General features: G+C 44.8%; 1 protein-coding gene across 1 annotated transcript in view; it reads right to left on the bottom strand.

Annotated features, from left to right (window-relative positions):
• The window catches only part of ttyh2 (tweety family member 2), a 119,033-nt gene that overhangs the window by 10,049 nt on the left and 89,687 nt on the right, over nucleotides 1-19,297 (bottom strand). Inside the window, exons 6-8 of the mRNA XM_084002124.1 lie at nucleotides 2,850-2,922; nucleotides 801-870; nucleotides 592-647 (exon numbers count right to left, since the gene is read on the bottom strand). Of these exons, the coding sequence (XP_083858250.1) occupies nucleotides 592-647; nucleotides 801-870; nucleotides 2,850-2,922 (199 nt within the window). The remainder of the gene's footprint in view (nucleotides 1-591; nucleotides 648-800; nucleotides 871-2,849; nucleotides 2,923-19,297) is intronic.

The raw sequence follows: 19,297 nt of genomic DNA, 5'->3' as shown, positions 1-19,297 counted from the left end.
TTCCAAAATAACCTTTTAAATGGTGTTCTTTCTATATCGTGCCAAGACTGCAAATGTGTCCCCAATAGGGCTTGGTACTAGACATTAATACATAGTATTCTATAGCATAGTATCCAAAACTGTAAAGTATTGAATAACTGGTGCATAATGCGTTGATGTATTTTTTTATGTATTTAAATCAGGAAATATTTCGAGCTTCAGACCACATTTTAATCCGGCCAAACTTTTGATTGAAAAAATTTCCCAAACTGCTCGGATCACCGACTCTAAAGTAAGTTAATGTAGAGACTGTGATTGTTTCTATATTTTGTTAACAGACAAGAAGTCGTTGTACAGTTAGTTAGTTACTACATTTACTTGTTAGTACACTAGTAGTACAGTACAGTTCTTTTACAGTACCACAGTCGGCCTGTAAAATCCCTGTCTCCCTGAGTTTTTTATGTTGAATGACATGACAACACTGTCAGCTACTGGCCCTGCTTATAGACTGATAGAAAATGTTAAATTTTCGATGAAATGAAGCTGTTTTAACTGAGTAACTCATGACCTAAAAACCAGCGAGGTGTAATACAGCAGCATGTTGTTTCTTACCTGCTGGAAGGGGTTGGTGAGAGTCTGGTTGCAGTAGAGGTAGTAATGAACAATATCTGTCAAAAACACAAACAAGAAGCTTATTAAAAGCATTTCCAGCCCTCTTTTTTTTACTTCGATAAAATTAGTGTCACGGCCACAGCTTCATGCTCTCACACTTACGCCTGCATTAATGCAAAATCAGTCATCTTATTCACACTGAAACTCACCATTACCGATGATGCCCTTTGTCTGGCTCATGAGGTACTTGTCAGGCGACACGCAGAAATCACTTGTGCCCTGAAAAAAAATGAAAACAGGAGATGTATGAGTCGGTAAAGAGCTAAAAAAGAATGAATGGTTCTTGAAACGAGGAGGTCAAAAATACAAATTTATAAAGAACCATTTGGATAAGGAATCAGTCAGAGTGCCGAACCCTCTACCTGACGCTAACAGTTGATTAGCACTTTGGAAGTCTTTTTGTCATCACTCAGAAAAACGGAAACAAAGAAGACAGGTGGCTCTTATAAACCACACACACACACACACACACACACACACACACACACACACACACACACAGACAGACACACATTTTATATACTTTATTTGATTCCACATTACAAGTCAGGTTTCAGTAAGAATCAAATATTTTTAATGATCCAACAGGATAAAACAGATCAGCACATTGTTATACCCCTACACACACACACACACACGCACGCACGCACGCGCACACACGCACACACACACACACACACACACACACACACACACACACACACACGCGCACACACACACGCACACACACACACACGCTCGCGCGCGCGACATGCATTATCTCCACCTCAAATTCACTCGTTAACAATCCTCTAGAGCCCCGAGTCAAAACACGGCACACAACAACAAACCTGAGAAAAAAATAGCACCCTTGCCTGAGGCAGGTGAGTCAAACACCAATGCTCATCCGGCTGATATGCCTTAAAAATGCTTTTCTCTATTTTTGCATATCAGTTTCATCCTTCAGGTCATAGTCATTTGGGGACAAAAAAGAGCGGAAACACTGAAATCATTCATCCATTCAGCACGAGATGCTTTAAGAGCTGCAATTGGATTCTTGTTATCATAATCCTTTGACTTTGAATCAAGTTATTCAGGCTTGCAAACTGATGCTGACAAGGTTTGTGTTTGGGATTTTGTTCTTTTGTCGGCCCTATTTTCAGCCGTTTGACAGCAGAGATCAGAAGCACGCGAGGTGACGGAAGGACGAACTCAGAATTTGGAGATGGAGCGGCGAGAACGCACTAAATTCTGTTTTAAGATGATGCTGCACAGCTGCAGGGGCTCTTTCTAGCTCACACACATTTTACTGAGGAAGCAAAACAATTGAATTTAGGCGAGAGAAGCGAGTATGGACCCTCGAGTAGCAGCTACACAACGCATACATGCACGATTTTGGACACACTGCATATTGTAAAGGGCATCCATGCAATAATAAGCACATAGTGTATAGTCATCTCTCCTCCCTTACCGTCACAAGTTCAAAGACTTTTCCAAGTGCAGTGTGTGTGTGTGTGTGTGTGTGTGTGTGTGTGTTAGAGCCCGACCGATATATCGGTGGGCCGATATTATCGGCTGATATTAGGCATTTTCCAAACTATCGGTATCAGCATTGATAATGGCCGATAAATTAATATTTTAAAAATAAAATAAAAACAGACGAAACACCCTTATAGAACTTAACAGAATTTGTCTCCAGTCTTGTTCGACGTTATATTTATGAAGCTTTATTGAAGTCTTTTAATACTGGTAACTTTGTGTTTGGTTGTTGTTGTTATTGTGTTTTTGTTCAAAGGACTTACATTTTTATATCTTAAGTTTGTATTTTTATACATTTTATTTATCAGAACTTTAATATATTTTGATGTTCCTCTGTTCCGTTGTGACAATAAAATAAACAAGTTTATTTTTAAACTGCATTATCAGATTATTTTAGTGACGACTCATAAATAACTACAAATAACTAATGTTAGGGAAATCTGTTAATGTTTTGTTACGCGTTTCTGAAAAAAAAAAAAAAATATCGGTCGATATATCGGAATTTTAAAAAAACAAACATTTGTATCGGTATCGGCCTTCAAATTCCTTTATCGGTCGGGCTTAGTGTGTGTGTTTGTGTGTGTGTAGTTAAAGCAATTCATCATCACTGTCAGCCATGACAACTACTGATTGCAGGCCAGTTTACAACAGTTTATATTGGGGAGAGCGTGTCAGCTCACCACAGCGGTGGCCAGGTCAGCTCCCAGAGACGTCCAGCTCAGGATCAGCGTCAGCACTCCAAATACCATCATCCTGCAGGGGACACACAGCAAAAACAGCGAGGTCACAACGCAACTCCATGCTACAATATTCAGTGACTGCAGATTAACTGAAGCCTCGACGACCAGGACACGAAGGCCTGGTGAAGCCTGTCAGGGCTGGAGTGGAGGCTAAACGCAGGTAAACGCTGTTTACGCACCTGTAAATTACTTAATCCACATTTAAATTTCCATGCCATTTACGTCTTCCTAAATATGTTTTCAGCTGCATTATGGTGCGTGTCTGTGACCAATCACTCGCTACCAGGAGGTGGCAGGTTGTCTCTATTGATCAGTAGCTCGATACACGTTGGTGCGGTTTGTAGAATGGACTGTTAGAATGATATCAGGTGATTTGTGAAGAGTCCTGCAGTGTCTCACCTCCTACAGATACAAGCAATGACAATACATGCAATTCATATAGATGATGCATGGACAATCTCAAAACTACATCAGAAATGTGCAATTTTGCCCTCAAATAATTATCGGCATACAGTGCTGCCAAATGGAGTAAATGTTCATAATGGTTTCCGTTACTGAAAAGAAACAGCGTAACCCTGAGGACCAGGAGTGGTGATTTCAACGTCCCGTCATCAACACATGAAGTCAGAGGTCACGTTTCTTTCCTGTGGGGGTCGAGTGCAGCCTCGGCCTACAGCTGCAGCGCCGTGGCTTCGTTTTGTTATGACCCCAAACAGTGGACTCCCTCCGTGATGATCTCACAGTATCAACAATGACATCACAGGCATGTGACCTTAAAGAGAGGCTATTTCTGCATGCAGGCGAGTGTCGGCGCGTCCATGCAACATCACGGAAATAAAATCAATACCCATTCAAAGATTCACTGTAGTCCCATCATGGATAGAGATCTTTCTAGGTTAAATAATCCAATAAACTGTAGATTTCCCAGGTATTTCCCTTACAGCATGTCACCTGTATAACTAGAATGTGAATGCATGTCTACAGACCCCTGGCTAATCCAAGGCACAATGTGCTGAGAAAATAGTGACTCCCAACAGTGAAGTCGCCACTTCTGTTCTCATTCTTCCTTTATCTTTTTGTTGTTGTTTGTTTTTACTTCTTCTCGTTAACGCCCGTGTGCATCTGCATACGTTTACATGGAAAGTAGCTTTTCTGAAACCAATACACCAAGTGCCTATGACATGGCTTCCCAACCGGCCCTGATTGTCGGTGGCGTGGCTCCAAGATAAATCTGAGGGACTTTTCTCGAATTCATGTGTTTTTTCCTGTGAAATATTGAATACTTTCATCTCATTAGGCTTCCAAAAGTCTTTCAAATAAAAACAAGTGAGAAGGAAAACTCCCTCTGGGTGCAAAAGAAATTCCCTCTGATCGTCCCTTTAATGTGGGCAGAAACCGTTGAGATTGTATTCAGTTATGTGCTCTGGTAGGCAAAGGGGATTCGGCGAGCTACACAAAAGCAGGAAATCGGGTGTAAAACGTGACGCAAAGCACATCCGAGTTAAAAAATTCAAAGAGGCAAATGAGAGAGGCACACGATTCTGGCAAAGAACGCTCGCCGAGGATGAGGTCAAGTCACTCTGAATTCCATCAGTGCAGGAAGTACAATTTTCTTCCTAACTGAACCGAGGATAACCGCTTTGCGTTGCTCGTCTCCGCCAAACAAGTCAAGTTGCAGTTTACTTCCATGTCTGTCTGGAATGTCGTCACTTCATCATCACTTCTAGGCGCCAATGTGTAAAGTCTGAATTCCTGCCTGTAACCAGAGGTGTGCCACAAGGCTCTGTCCTGGGTCCTGTCCTTTTTACCATTTATATCAATGATATTCTCTCTTCGCTGAATGACTGTCATGCCCATTTGTATGCAGATGACACGATTCTTTATTGCATTGCTGACTCTGTACAGTTAGCCACTGAGAAATTGCAGCTCTCATTTAAATTTCTGCAGGAGGCTCTTATTAATTTGAAATTGGTCTTAAATGCAAAAAAGACCAAGTTTATGCTTTTCACTCGTTCCCGAAACCTGGATTCCAATACACTTTTATTAACCATAGATGGCTCATCCATAGAATGAGTCACTGAATATAAATACCTTGGTTTCTGGCTTGATGAAAAGCTAACATTTAAATTGCATATTAATGTCCTTGCCTCCACTCTGCGACAGAAGGTTGGCTTTCTGTACCGAAACAGAGCTTATTTCCCATTACTCAGCAGGAAAATAATTGTAGAATCAGTCTTTTTATCAGTTTTGGACTACGGTGATATCATTTACAGACATGCAGCAGCTACAACCCTCAAACCTCTGGATTCCATTTATCACTCTGCTCTCAGATTTATAACCGGGGATAGATATGACACTCATCATTGCTTACTCTATGAAAAAGTTGGTTGATCCTCCCTTTCTGACAGACGCATGAAGCACTGGTATATGTTTATCTTTAAGGCCCTTACTGGTAAACAGCCCCCATACATCTCATCTTTATTAGAATGGCGCTCTGGATCTTATTCTACTCGCTCTAGTGGTTTATTATTTCTTAAAGTCCCTTTTGTACACTCAGAGTTTGGTAAATCTGCCTTTTCCTCTGATGCTCCCAACTCATGGAATATTCTCCAACATACTTTGGGGCTGGAGATTATTCCTACTCTTGCTGATTTTAAACATATGGTGTCTGACCTTTGTAAATCATCCTGCAACTGTTATTAAATGTAATTGTTATGTTCTGCTGCTGCTTGTAAACTCGTCGTCCCTGTAAATGAGGGAAACCTCAGTGACCAACGAGTTAAAATAAAGGTTTAATAATAATTTGATCCTATTAGACATTTTTGTGAAATTGACATAATTAGCATATGAACTCCTGAGCTACGGCCAAAAAACGGCTTTGTGAAGTGACAGTGACCTTTTTATCACCAAATTCGAATTAGTCCGTCCTTGAGTCCTCGAGCCAAGGCTGCCACCGACGTCAAGGCATAAAACAAAAAAACTTATGTTATGTCCAATCTATACAAAACATATGAAAAGTCATGTCTCTACACACCATTATAAACATCATTATATTATATGTGTCAATTAAAGAGTGAAATGAAAGAAATGTGATCCTCAAAGCAGATACAGTTTGTACAATGGGAGACACACTGGGAACTTGCTTCCAATACCAATTAGGATGTCTTCATGATCACATTGTTCTCTCAAGGTCTAATTTTGGCTTCTGTCATCGCTGATATCTTAGAAAGAACTTCATTCCAATGTGTTTATGATGTAGAACGATTCTATCAATACAACACTTGGACACATGGACGTGCGCTTGTTTGCCTTTTATGCGTTTGAAGAGCTGCATTTTTAATGAATAATCTACTAATAAACTACAAAAGTTTTTTTTCTGAATTCAACAATCTGCTATGACCTGGATTTGCAGCTACTGAAATGTTGCCCTACACTCCTGACTCATTGAATATTAAAGAGCTGTGTCATCTCCATACATTCAGATTCGGCACCAAGTATACCGTGCTGGAAAGTAATTATAATGGATTGGATTTCTATGGCGCTTTTCAAGACACTCAAAGCGCTCTGACAGGGTTTCGGGTTCCATTCATTCACACACAGTCATACCGGTGGTGGTAAACTACGATAGTAGCCACAGCTGCCCTGGGGCACACTGACGGAAGCGTGGCTGCCATTCTGCGCCTACGGCCCCTCCGACCACCACCTCAAACATACAGCAGTTATACACATTCACACGAGGCCAGCTGGGTGAAGTGTCTTGCCAAAGGACACAACGACCATGACACAGTGACAAGGGTGGGGATCCAACCGCTGACCCTCCGAACATTGGCCAACCCACTCTACCAACTGACTGAATTCATTTTGTATTTATGCAGAACTACAAGGGCCCAAGAACACTTCCCTGTGGCACACCATACATGTCTCTGGCCTTGGACAGGCCAATTCTGAACTGAAAGAGTTTGACAGCATTGAAAGCATTTCATTGTAATGCTGTTCATTTGTGCAGATATGAGTGGAGCAACATCTCTCAATAATCGTGCTCAAATGTTTTCTCTCTAAACTGTTTTGCTGTTGCAAATTAAAAGTATATAGAGGATCTCATATATATCTGTTATGCATAGGCGGTAACTTAGGCCTACGCGTGGGGAAAAGATAGAAGACGCAGAAAGTATTAAAATAAAAAATAAAAATGTAAGATGATGTATAAATTAGGTTATTTAAAGTGCTAAAATTACTAATTAGAGCAAACATATTACACACGTTGCAGATGAGTGTTTATTGAGGTCAAATTATACAGAAGCAGAGATGGTTTGGTAAGTGAAAAGTAAACAGTGGTCTGACTGATCCTCACTTGGTGTGGAGTGGTCGTCAGCGATAGCAGAAGTCAGAATGTTTTGGGGGGGGGCTTCCACGAGAGTGGGTAAAGGGGAATTGTTCATGTTCAGTGTGTTGGATGTGGGTTCTAACGTCCAGGTTTGTTATGCTTCTCTGTACATTCTTTTTATATTGCAAGGTAATCTGTTTTTCTATTTTTATAAATGTCTCAAGGAGTAAAACTTAATTTTGTTTCTTGGAACTGCAGAGGTCTGCAAAAGCTTAAAAAAGTGAAACAAGTCATGAATAGATTAAAGGATATAGACTCCAAAGTTGTATTTCTACAAGAAACCCATCTTCTAGAGGAGGACAATAAAAAAATCAAGAGAAGGTGGCAAGGCAGTGTATTCACAGCTTCTAACTCATCCCAGGCCAGAGGAGTTATGATTCTTATTCATAATACTGTACCATTTCAAGTGAAAAACGTCATCAAAGATAGAGGGGGAAGATATTTGATAGTCCAAGGCTCTTTATTATCAGTAAATCTAAATTTAGTAAATCTGTATGGTCCTAACATTGATGATCCTAAATTTTTTGTAGATCTTTTCCTTTCTATCTCATCATTTGCAGGACAACACATAATAGCAGGAGACTTTAACTGCACATTGAACCCCAGTGTGGATAGATCCACAGGAGTAGATCAATCACACAACAGGTGTAGAACAGTTATAATCCGTTGTATTAAAGAATTGAATCTGCTAGACATATGGAGAGAATTGAAACCACAAGCTAAAGCCTACTCTTGTCACTGGATTTTTCCAAATGTCAACACATTTCAGACATACTCTCGAATTGATTATTTTTTAATCTCCTCAGAACTGCGGTCCAAAATTAATAACTGTTACTATGGAAATATAGTGGTTTCAGATCATGCACCATGTTGTTTAGTGTATGTCGATAAACAAATGACAAAAGATCCACCTAGATGGCACTTTCAGCACAAATGGTTACTAGATGAAGAATTTGTAAAATATATAGAAAAACAGATAAAAGAATTCTTTGAAATTAATACTACACAAACGTCTGCTTGTATAAAATGGGAAGCATTTAAAGCCTTTCTCAGAGGGCATATTATAAGTTATACAGGTTCTAAATCAAAAAAGGTTCGTGAGGAGAGGTTACAATTGGAACATAAGATAAAGATTCTTCAGCAAAAAATATATGAGAAACGTGACCCGCGAATGGAAAATGATTTGCTTATTTTGAGAGCTGAATATGACAAGTTGTCTGCTTTCAGAGCTGCATCTAGTCTTCTAAGACTGAAGCAATCTTTTTATGAACAAGGCGATAAATCGGGTAAATTATTAGCATGGCAGATTAAACAACTCCAAACTAGAACATCAATCACCACCATTATATCGAACGGGCACACTGTGGTCGATCCTGTAGAAATTAATGATGCCTTTAGAGATTATTATAAGGAATTGTATGACACAATTAATGAAACCAATGTACAAAATTTAAATAGGTTTTTAGATGACTTAACTGTACCAAGTATCCCAATGTAGATATGGATTTAGAAATTAATAAAGAAGAAATTGGGCACGCTATTGATAGTATGAAACCCGGAAAAAGTCCAGGACCGGATGGTCTCCCTATTGATCTATATAAAAAATGTAAGAACAAATTACTAACACCACTTCTTGAAATGTTTCTAGAGTCATTTCAGAATGGCAGTCTTCCGCCAGCTATGAATAGTGCTGTAATTACTTTACTGCCAAAACCGGGTAAACCCTCAAACAAATGTGAGAACATGAGACCCATCAGTTTATTGAATGCTGATCTTAAGATAATATGTAAGCTTTTAGCAAAACGATTACAACCATTATTACCAAATATCATTAATAAAGATCAAAACGGTTTTATTACAGGAAGGCAAGGTTTCCACAACGTAAGAAGAGTACTGAATATAATTTATGCTAACTGTTACGTGTGTGGTTGTTTTCCTGTGTCTCCCCTCTCGTTCTCTGTAGGTCTCACGCCATTGGCTGTTCCTCCACCATCGACCAACCCCCTGTCCAATCTGGGAGCTGTCTGTTGCCCAATCAGTGTCATCTGGCCTTGATAACTTGCACCTGTTTTGTCTCCATTGTAAGATGCCATTATCTGCCTGTGTGTTGGCTGTGTCAGGCTGTTGCCTTTTGTTTTGAGATGCCGTAGGGGTTTAGGTGAATAGGTAAGATACCCTTGGGTTTACACTACCATCACGTAGATTTACTCTGTTATCACATCAGGTTAGAAGCGGGGCCACCCTCTGTATGTATTAGTTAGGTCGTATGTGTGCACTAGTTAGTTGTCACTTTATCTTGTTTTCTTTGATTTGGCTCCGCTTATAGTTCCCTATTCCCCTGGGCGGAACACTCGCCAAATAAATACACTTATGTACCTAGTTTGCTGTTGTGCCCTGCGTTCTTGTCCTCCCAGTCAGTCTAACAGCAACATGTGTTATGGTTCCCCTACTCCCCCCCTAGACGTAGCAAGCTAACATCCTGGAGCCGTAACCTATTTGGGGGCTCGTCCGGGAATCTCATTGCTGGCTGTGAGTTGTTCGGTGCAGGTGTGCGCATAGTGTAGCTGGTTTGTGTGTATAGGATAGGCAGTAGTTGTTTTTGTAGGGCTCGTTATGGAGGCTTTTGATTTGGGTGTCTTTTTGGCTGATCCATCTATGGATCGAATTGACAGATGTCGGAAGGCTGATTTATATGCCATAGCGGCTCATTTTGAGTTTCCAGTTCAGGGGGCCCTGATCAAAGCGAGACTTAAGGAGTGTGTCGTGGATATGCTGGTGGGCAAGGAGGTGCTTGGTTTGACAGTGGTTTCTCCTTGTAGTGATGCCAGTGCGGACATACAGGCTGGGGCAGAGGCTAAGCCACCCGCTACCTTACCGCGCTTTCATCTGGTGTCGCCTACCTTATCAATGTCGTCTCAGGACGCCCGTCTGAAAGTAAGGTTGGCCCGCTTGCGTATGGAGGCGGAGAGTGGAGAGAGGCAAGCTGAGCGTGAGCACCATCTGGAGATTCGTCGGATTGAGGCGGAGAAGGAGGTGAAACTACGGAGGTTGGAATTGGAGGCTGCAAGTGCAGCACGTTCACCCCAAACCACCCTCTCTTCTCCACTAGCTAGCTCATTTTGCACATTGGATGTGACTAAACAAATGGCTTTGGTTCCGCAGTTCCGGGAATCGGAAATCGATTCTTATTTTGGTGTGTTTGAACGCATCGCAGTTTCTATGCAGTGGCCTAAAGAGGTGTGGCCCCTCTTGCTTCAGTGTAAACTGTCTGGTAAAGCTCAAGAGGTGTTGGCGTCCATTTCGTTGGAGGACAGTCTAGATTACGAAATTGTTAAAACCACTGTTCTTCGTGCGTATGAGTTAGTGCCTGAGGCTTATAGACAAAAATTTAGGAGTTGCAAAAAGTCTCCTGATCGTACTTTCATGGAGTTTGCTCGAGAGAAGGCCACCTTGTTTGATCGGTGGTGCACCGCCACTAAAACTACAGATTTTTCCTCTCTTCGAGAATTAGTCCTGCTGGAGGAATTTAAGAGTAGTGTATCCGAACGCATAGTAACGTACTTGAATGAGCAAAAAGTGATGTCACTGTCCCAGGCAGCTGTATTAGCGGACGAGTTTGTACTGACCCACAAGCCCGCTCATGTGTTCTCTACCTCTCCCACCACTCAGTTTCGCAAGTCAGTTTCGCTACCTTTACGCTCTAGGGAGGAACGGGAGTGTTTTTACTGCCATGAACTTGGCTATTTAATTGCTGACTGTCAGCTTCGTATGAGAAATAATCCACCGCCCGTTCAACAACCAAAGGGGGTTGGATTGATAAGTACAGTTTCTCGCTCTGTGGCAGTTAGGCCGAATGTGTGCATTTCTGACCTTCCTGACCCCAGCTACAAACCATTCATTTTGAGTGGTCTCGTGTCACTGATCGGTGATCCGAAGGACCAGCAAAAGGTTCAGATTCTCCGGGACACTGGGGCGGCCCAGTCGTTTATCCTCTCTGATGTAGTGCCATTGTCAGGTGATTCATTCTGTGGTTCCAGTGTTTTGGTTCAGGGCATAGAGATGGGGTTTGTGCCAGTCCCCTTGCACCTGGTACATTTAAAATGTGATTTAATCAGTGGAATTTTCAAAGTCGGGGTACGTCATAACCTGCCGGTAAGAGGCGTTCAGTTTATCATGGGCAATGATATTGCTGGAGGCAGAGTGCTGCCTATGTTAGAGGTATTGGACTGTCCCGAAGCTAACGCTGAGGATGAGTTAGCCGAGAGATTCCCTGGGATTTTTCCAGTGGGTGCTGTTACACGGGCGCAGTCCCGACCATTGAGTAATGTGGTTGACCTGTCTGACTCCTTTCTTGTCCCAGTAGGGGACACAAATGAGGTTACTGGTTCTACCCCTGTGCCCCCTCCACAGCCTGATAAGAACAGTGCCGTTGAGTGTGCTGGCCTTAGTCTCGACCCATTGCCTCAACCGATAACTCGTGATAAGCTGGTTGCTATGCAAAAGATAGATTCTACACTGGAGCAGTATTATGTGAAGGCTGTTACTCTGGGTGGTGATGTCGACGGTAAGGTGGGTTACTCCCTAGATGATGCTCTTCTCATGCGTAAGTGGACTTCATCTCTTGATTCAGAACGTGACTGGAGTGTGATCTATCAGATTGTAGTACCTGTTGCATATCGACAGGATATTCTATCACTTGCTCATAGTCACGTATGGTCTGGTCATTTAGGTATCACGAAAACCTACGACAGGATTCTAAGGCACTTCTTTTGGCCTGGTCTGAAACGTGATGTAGCTGCATTCTGCCGTACTTGTCACACCTGTCAGGTCACAGGAAAACCAAACCAGGTTATTCCACCCGCTCCTCTCTGTCCAATACCCGCGTTAGGTGAGCCTTTTGAGCATGTGTTAGTTGATTGTGTTGGCCCATTGCCTAAGTCTAGGACTGGTAACCAGTTTTTATTGACGATAATGTGTGTTGCTACACGTTATCCTGAGGCTATTCCCCTTCGGAAAATCACTGCTCAGGCAGTAGTCAAGGCTTTGGTTAAGTTTTGGTCTCCCGAAAGTTGTGCAAACTGATCAAGGAACTAATTTCCTTTCTAATCTTTTTGAGCAGGTATTGACATCTTTGTCTATTACACATAGAGTTTCCAGTGCCTACCACCCTGAGTCTCAAGGTGCCCTCGAACGTTGGCACCAAACGCTTAAATCCATACTGCGAAAGTACTGTCTCGAGACCGGGAGGGACTGGGATGAGGGTGTTCCTTTCGCCTTGTTTGCGGTTCGTGAGATCGTTCAGGAGTCCTTAGGGTTTAGTCCGGCTGACCTTGTTTTTGGACATACGGTACGCGGCCCTCTCAGAGTTCTGAAAGACCAGCTTATCTCGGGTAGTGCTTCTTCTCAAAATGTGTTAACTTATGTGAGCCGGTTCCGTGAACGGTTGCACAGTGCCTGTGCCCTCGCTAGGGAAGCTCTGTCCGCCGCACAGAAGCGGATGAAGCGTCACTTTGATGAGAAGGCTGTCCCACGTTCACTGCAGACGGGTGACCAGGTTCTAGTTCTGCTGCCCATTCCCGGATCCTCTCTCTCTGCCCGTTTCTCCGGTCCTTATTGTGTGGGACGGAAGTTGAGTGACACAGATTATGTTATACAGACCCCAGATCGGAGGCGCAAGTCAAGAGTTTGCCATGTCAACATGCTTAAGTTGTATCAGGCAAAAGTTACTCCTCACGAGGACTCCGTAGAAGGGTCTACGGGTCCCACAGTCAAGTCTGCCATTCCAGCTGTATTGGTTCCAGGCTCCTACCAGGTTACTGAGGGTGACGAGGATGGATTGGAGTTGCGGAGTGCTCCTCAACAGACCCCTCGGTTGTTGAACTCTCAGATGCTGTTATCTCTTGACTCGCATCTGGCCTATCTGGATGAGGAAAGTAGGGCTGACATGGTAGCCCTAATACGGGGGTTCCCTTGTCTGTTCGGTGATGTTCCTTCCCTGACCACCGTTTTGAAACATGATATAGATGTGGGAGGTGCAGCACCTATCAGGCAGCATCCATACCGCGTTAACGCTACGAAAAGGTTGATTATGTCGCAGGAGGTGTCTTATTTAGTAGAGAATAATCTGGCATCTTCGAGCTCTAGCCCTTGGAGTTCGCCATGCCTCCTGGTACCCAAGCCGGATGGCACGTTCCGTTTCTGTACGGATTATAGGAAGGTGAACGCAGTCACGATTCCTGACTCGTACCCGTTGCCGCGTATTGATGATTGTGTGGACACCATTGGGTCTGCCCGGTACGTGACAAAGCTGGATGTGTTAAAGGGATATTGGCAAGTCCCACTTACTGCTCGTGCTTCGGAGATCTCCGCATTTGTCACTCCAGACAAGTTTCAGCAGTACTCGGTGATGGCGTTTGGGATGCGGAATGCACCTGCCACCTTCCAGCGCTTGGTGAATATTGTTTTAGCTGACGTCCCACACTGTGCTGCATACCTCGATGATGTGGTTGTGTATTCGTCTGATTGGGCTGCTCATGTAAATACCTTGACGACAGTGTTCCAGCGTTTGGCGAGGGCTTCCTTGGCGCTGAATTTGGCAAAATGTGAGTTTGGTAGGGCTACCGTTACTTACCTGGGTAAACAGGTTGGGGGTGGTGAAGTGCGCCCCGTGGAGGCTAAGGTGACTGCTATCACTGCCTTCCCAGTGCCCACCACCCGGCGTGAGCTGCGCCGCTTCTTGGGTATGGCTGGGTACTATCGTGGTTTCTGTAGGAACTTTTCCTCTGTTGTCGCCCCGCTGATTAGTCTGTTGAGCCCCTTGGTCCCGTTTGCGTGGTCCCCAGATTGCCAACACGCTTTTGTTTCTGTTAAGGCTCTGCTATGTAGTACCCCTGTTCTGGTGGCTCCTGACTTTGAGAAGCCATTCAAGATGGAGGTAGATGCATGTAATGTAGGTGCCGGTGCCGTTCTTATCCAGGAGGATTCCAACGGTCTGGACCATCCGGTCTGCTACTTCTCACGGAAGTTCAATGAGTGCCAGACACGATACTCTACTATCGAACAGGAAGCTCTGGCTTTGCTGTTTGCGCTCCAGTTCTTTGAAGTTTATTTGGGATCGAGTTCTAGGCCAATTGTGGTCTACACGGATCACAATCCCCTGGTATTTCTCCACCGGATGTATAACCAGAACCAGCGCCTCATGCGGTGGGCGCTGATTGTGCAGGGGTACAACCTGGAGATTCGTCACAAGAAGGGCTCCGAGAATATGTGTGCGGATGCCCTTTCTCGTGTGTGATGTTTGCTCTTATGGGTGGGGGTGTTACGTGTGTGGTTGTTTTCCTGTGTCTCCCCTCTCGTTCTCTGTAGGTCTCACACCATTGGCTGTTCCTCCACCATCGACCAACCCCCTGTCCAATCTGGGAGCTGTCTGTTGGCCAATCAGTGTCATCTGGCCTTGATAACTTGCACCTGTTTTGTCTCCATTGTAAGATGCCATTATCTGCCTGTGTGTTGGCTGTGTCAGGCTGCGTCTCTGCCTTTTGTTTTGAGATGCCGTAGGGGTTTAGGTGAATAGGTAAGATACCCTTGGGTTTACACTACCATCACGTAGATTTACTCTGTTATCACATCAGGTTAGAAGCGGGGCCACCCTCTGTATGTATTAGTTAGGTCGTATGTGTGCACTAGTTAGTTGTCACTTTATCTTGTTTTCTTTGATTTGGCTCTGCTTATAGTTCCCTATTCCCCTGGGCGGAACACTCGCCAAATAAATACACTTATGTACCTAGTTTGCTGTTGTGCCCTGCGTTCTTGTCCTCCCAGTCAGTCTAACAGCAACATGTGTTATGGTTCCCCTACTCCCCCCCTAGACGTAGCAAGCTAACATCCTGGAGCCGTAACACTAACAAAGAAATATCAGATACAGCACTTCTAACGTTACATGCTGAAAAGGCCTTTTTTCAATATTCTAGAAAGATTTGGCTGTGGAACTGACTTCATAAAATGGGTGCGGATAATATATAAAAATGCTACAGCGGAAATCTTAACAAATAGAAATATTTCAAAATCAATTAAAATCAGTAAAGGTTGCTGACAAGGATGTCCTCTTTCTCCCCTTCTGTTTACATTAGCAATCAAACCTCTAGCAATAGCAGTACGTTCACACCCTCAATTTTGTTGAATAAGAGTAGGGCCGATAGAACACCGAATTTCATTGTATTGTGATGATGTAATTTTATTCATGTCCAAACTAAATCAAACCATTCCAGCCTTGTCACAGCTAATTAAAACATTTGGTGATATTTCGGGATATAAAGTGAATAATACAAAATCTTCTATATTACTACTTAAAGGAAAAATCCGGTCATTTTTGACCCCATGTCCGTTGTCCTCAGGGTCATCCCGACTTATTAGAGGCAAAAAACCCGACAAAAATTGACGTTGCCTAGCCCGAGATCTGTACCTGCCTGGCAGCCTTCCAGACTCGCTACAATGCTAACCCATTGGGGCACCGTTGTATCTGCTTTCCTGGGCCACAGAAAACAATTCCAAGACCTATGCAACACAGGTTGTGTCCGTACGACACCACGGCGCTCGTTTAGCACAAATAGTGTGGCAAAACGACATAAATGTGTGTTTTAGCATGAAGTTACTCACCCCAAATCACCCCGTAGAGTAGACATTAGCAGTAGACAGCCGAGCGCCTGTTGTCCCTCCCAGTCACCGCAGAAACGAAAATGTTTTTCACGTAGTTTTGATTTTGTATCCATAAAGAAACGACCGAGCAGTGCAGTCGTCCTGTCCGTAATAAATCCATGAAGCCGTTACGTCCATATGTATGACTATGTTACAGCATAGCAACATAGCTTCAGCTAGTAACGTTCCGGGCGCTCGTCCGTCCCAGTCACCGCAGAAACGAAGACGTTTTCCACGTAGTTTTGATTTTGTATCCATAAAGAAACGACCGAGCAGTGCAGTCGTCCTGTCCGTAATAAATCCATGAAGCTGTTACGTCCATATGTATGACTGTTACAACATAGCAACATAGCTTCAGCTAGTAACGTTCCGGGCGCTCGTCCGTCCCACTCACCGCAGAAACATAGCAACGATAGCTTACAGCTAAACAGTAGCCGGGAGCCAAAACAATGGAAGACTCGCGCAAGTTCCCGTCTCCCGACGTCCTCACTCTGGAGCTGTTTTCAAGCCACTAGTGACAAACTTCTTTCCATCGAGTAGTGCCGTCATGTCCATATGACAGTGTAACTAGCGCTAGCCTACATAGTAAGATTGCTTAGCCTTTGTGACAGTTGAAGCTGCTACAGCGACGACAAATCTCGCGCAGTCTCAGTAGGCTAGTTGTGTTGACGGCATGAGTGGGAGTCGCGTGTAGCGTGTAGCGCGTCGCGCGTGCAGACTGCAGTCTCTCATCAACAGAGTGAGAACAAAGTGACCCTCGCGCGACTGTCCAAGATGTTTCACTGTACTGGCTTGAAAACAAGTCCAGAGTGAGGACGGCAGACGGGAACTTGCGCGAGACTTGCATTGTTTTGGCTCCCGGCTGCTGTTTAGCTGTAAGCTATCGTTGCTATGTTGTAACATAGCAACGTATGTTGCTATGTTATATGGACATAGCAACATACGGACATAACGGCTTCATGGATTTATTACGGACAGGACGACTGCACTGCTCGGTCGTTTCTTTATGGATACAAAATCAAAACTACGAGGAAAACGTCTTCGTTTCTGCGGTGACTGGGACGGACGAGCGCCCGGCACGTTACTAGCTGAAGCTATGTTGCTATGCTGTAACATAGTCATACATATGGACGTAACATCTTCATGGATTTATTACGGACAGGACGACTGCACTGCTCAGTCGTTTCTTTATGGATACAAAATCAAAACTACGTGAAAAACGTTTTCGTTTCTGCGTGACTGGGAGGGACGACAGGCGCTCGGCTGTCTACTGCTAATGTCTACTCTACGGGGTGATTTGGGGTGAGAAACTTCATGCTAAAACACACATATTTATGTCGTTTTGCCACACTATTTGTGCTAAACGAGCGCCGTGGTGTCGTACGGACACAACCTGTGTTGCATAGGTCTTGGAATTGTTTTCTGTGGCCCAGGAAAGCAGATACAATGGTGCCCCAATGGGTTAGCATTGTAGCGAGTCTGGAAGGCTGCCAGGCAGGTACAGATCTCGGGCTAGGCAACGTCAATTTTTGTCGGGTTTTTTGCTTCTAATAAGTCGGGATGACCCTGAGGACAACGGACATGGGGTCAAAAATGACCGGATTTCTCCTTTAATGAACAGGACAGAAGAAACCCAACTTCTGAGGTAACCCAATTTAACAGTGTAGAACAGTTTAAATATTTAGGAGTACAGATATTGCCTAGACTAGAAAATGTTGTTAATGCAAATTATGAACCGTTACTGATTGAAATTAGTGAGTTGATTGAGAGATGGACGTGTCATGAGCTCTCTCTCTCTGCCTGGTAACTCACTAATTGCATTCATTTTCCACCTGTCTCTGCTCTGCTCCCGTTTACCTGCCAGCTGCATTGCATTTCCCACTCACCACCTCCAGTATAAAGAGTCCTGCTTTTCAGCTCGGCCTTGTCAGACCGTCTGCGAAGTTGCTTACGTATCGTGCTTCACTGGCTTTACACCCTGACTCCTCTACAACCCGGACCTGCCTGTAAACCTGCCTGATCTTCTGCCCTGGAAAACCCGACCTGCCTTCTCCCCTGAACCTGCCTGATCCTCTGCCCTGGAAAACCCGACCTGCCTTCTCCTCTGGACCTCCCTGATCTTCTGCCCGGTAAACCGACCTGCCTTTCTGTCTTCTGACTACGATCACTGCTTTGCCCTGAACTGCACTACTGCCTCGACTCATCTGTCCTGTTGTGTGTGTGTTCCCCCCCAGGATTCCCAGCCCCTCTGCGGGTCAGCACGGACGCTCCACCACCACCTGCACGAGACGTCTCTGGGGAACGCACACACACAGGCTCACGACATCGCACTCCCTTTCCCCCTCTGGAACCCTCAATAAAACTCTTAAAACGTGACGCACTTGTAGTCCTCATCTGTCTGGTCCGTGACAGTACGGTCTGACCAGCATGGACCCAGCGCACAACACACCCCACATGGAACCCCCGACTGCCATGCAGCGCCTGGAACATGCAGAGGGAGAGATGCATCGGATGGCTGGAGACCTCTCCTCATTGATTCAGCTCGGTCACCAACATCAACAGCGTATCCAACAGCAGCAACAACAGCTAGCCCAGGTCCTGCAAATGCTCACAAACCTGACTTCTCCGTCTGCTCATGACCCCCCCCCCCAGCTACACCTGCACCTGCTCTGTCTGCGCCGTCTCTCCTCTCTGCCCCAGCACCTCTTCAGCATTCAATTGTTCCAGACCCCAACGCTCCTGTTCCAGCTCCCTGTGCCCCTGAGCCAAGGATCGGCAACCCAGAACGTTTCGACGGCAACCCGGCTCATGTACGGGCATTCTTAACCAGCTGCCGGGTCCAGTTTTCGCTACAGCCCAGGACCTTCGCCACAGAGGGGGCCAAAGTGGGGTACGTTATTACACACCTGACGGGCCGGGCTCGACTGTGGGGAACCGCTGAGTTTGACCGGCAGACCCCAGCTTGCGCTTCCTTCGATGCCTTCACCCAGGAGATGTTAATGGTGTTCGACCTGGGCTCATCAACGGCGGAGGCGTCCAGGGAACTGATGACCATCCGCCAGGGGAACCGGACTGCGGCGGACTACTCCATTGATTTCCGAACCCTGGCAAGGCGCAGCTCATGGAACGGGGCCGCACTAGTGGATGCCTTCCTTCACAGCCTGGCGGATTATGTGAAGGATGAACTCATCTCGCATGACCAACCCTCAACACTCGATGAGGCCATCGCCCTTGCCGTTCGTATCGACCGTCGGATCCAGACCCGTCGACGGGAGAAGGGACGCTCCACCCAGCCGTCTGTCCGCACCCT

This window comes from Eutrigla gurnardus, assembly GCF_963514095.1.
Source record: "Eutrigla gurnardus genome assembly, chromosome: 22".
In the NCBI taxonomy this organism is placed as follows: domain Eukaryota; kingdom Metazoa; phylum Chordata; class Actinopteri; order Perciformes; family Triglidae; genus Eutrigla; species Eutrigla gurnardus.
Note: the sequence above shows the minus strand (reverse complement) of the source record. Positions and strands in the feature narration are given on the sequence as shown.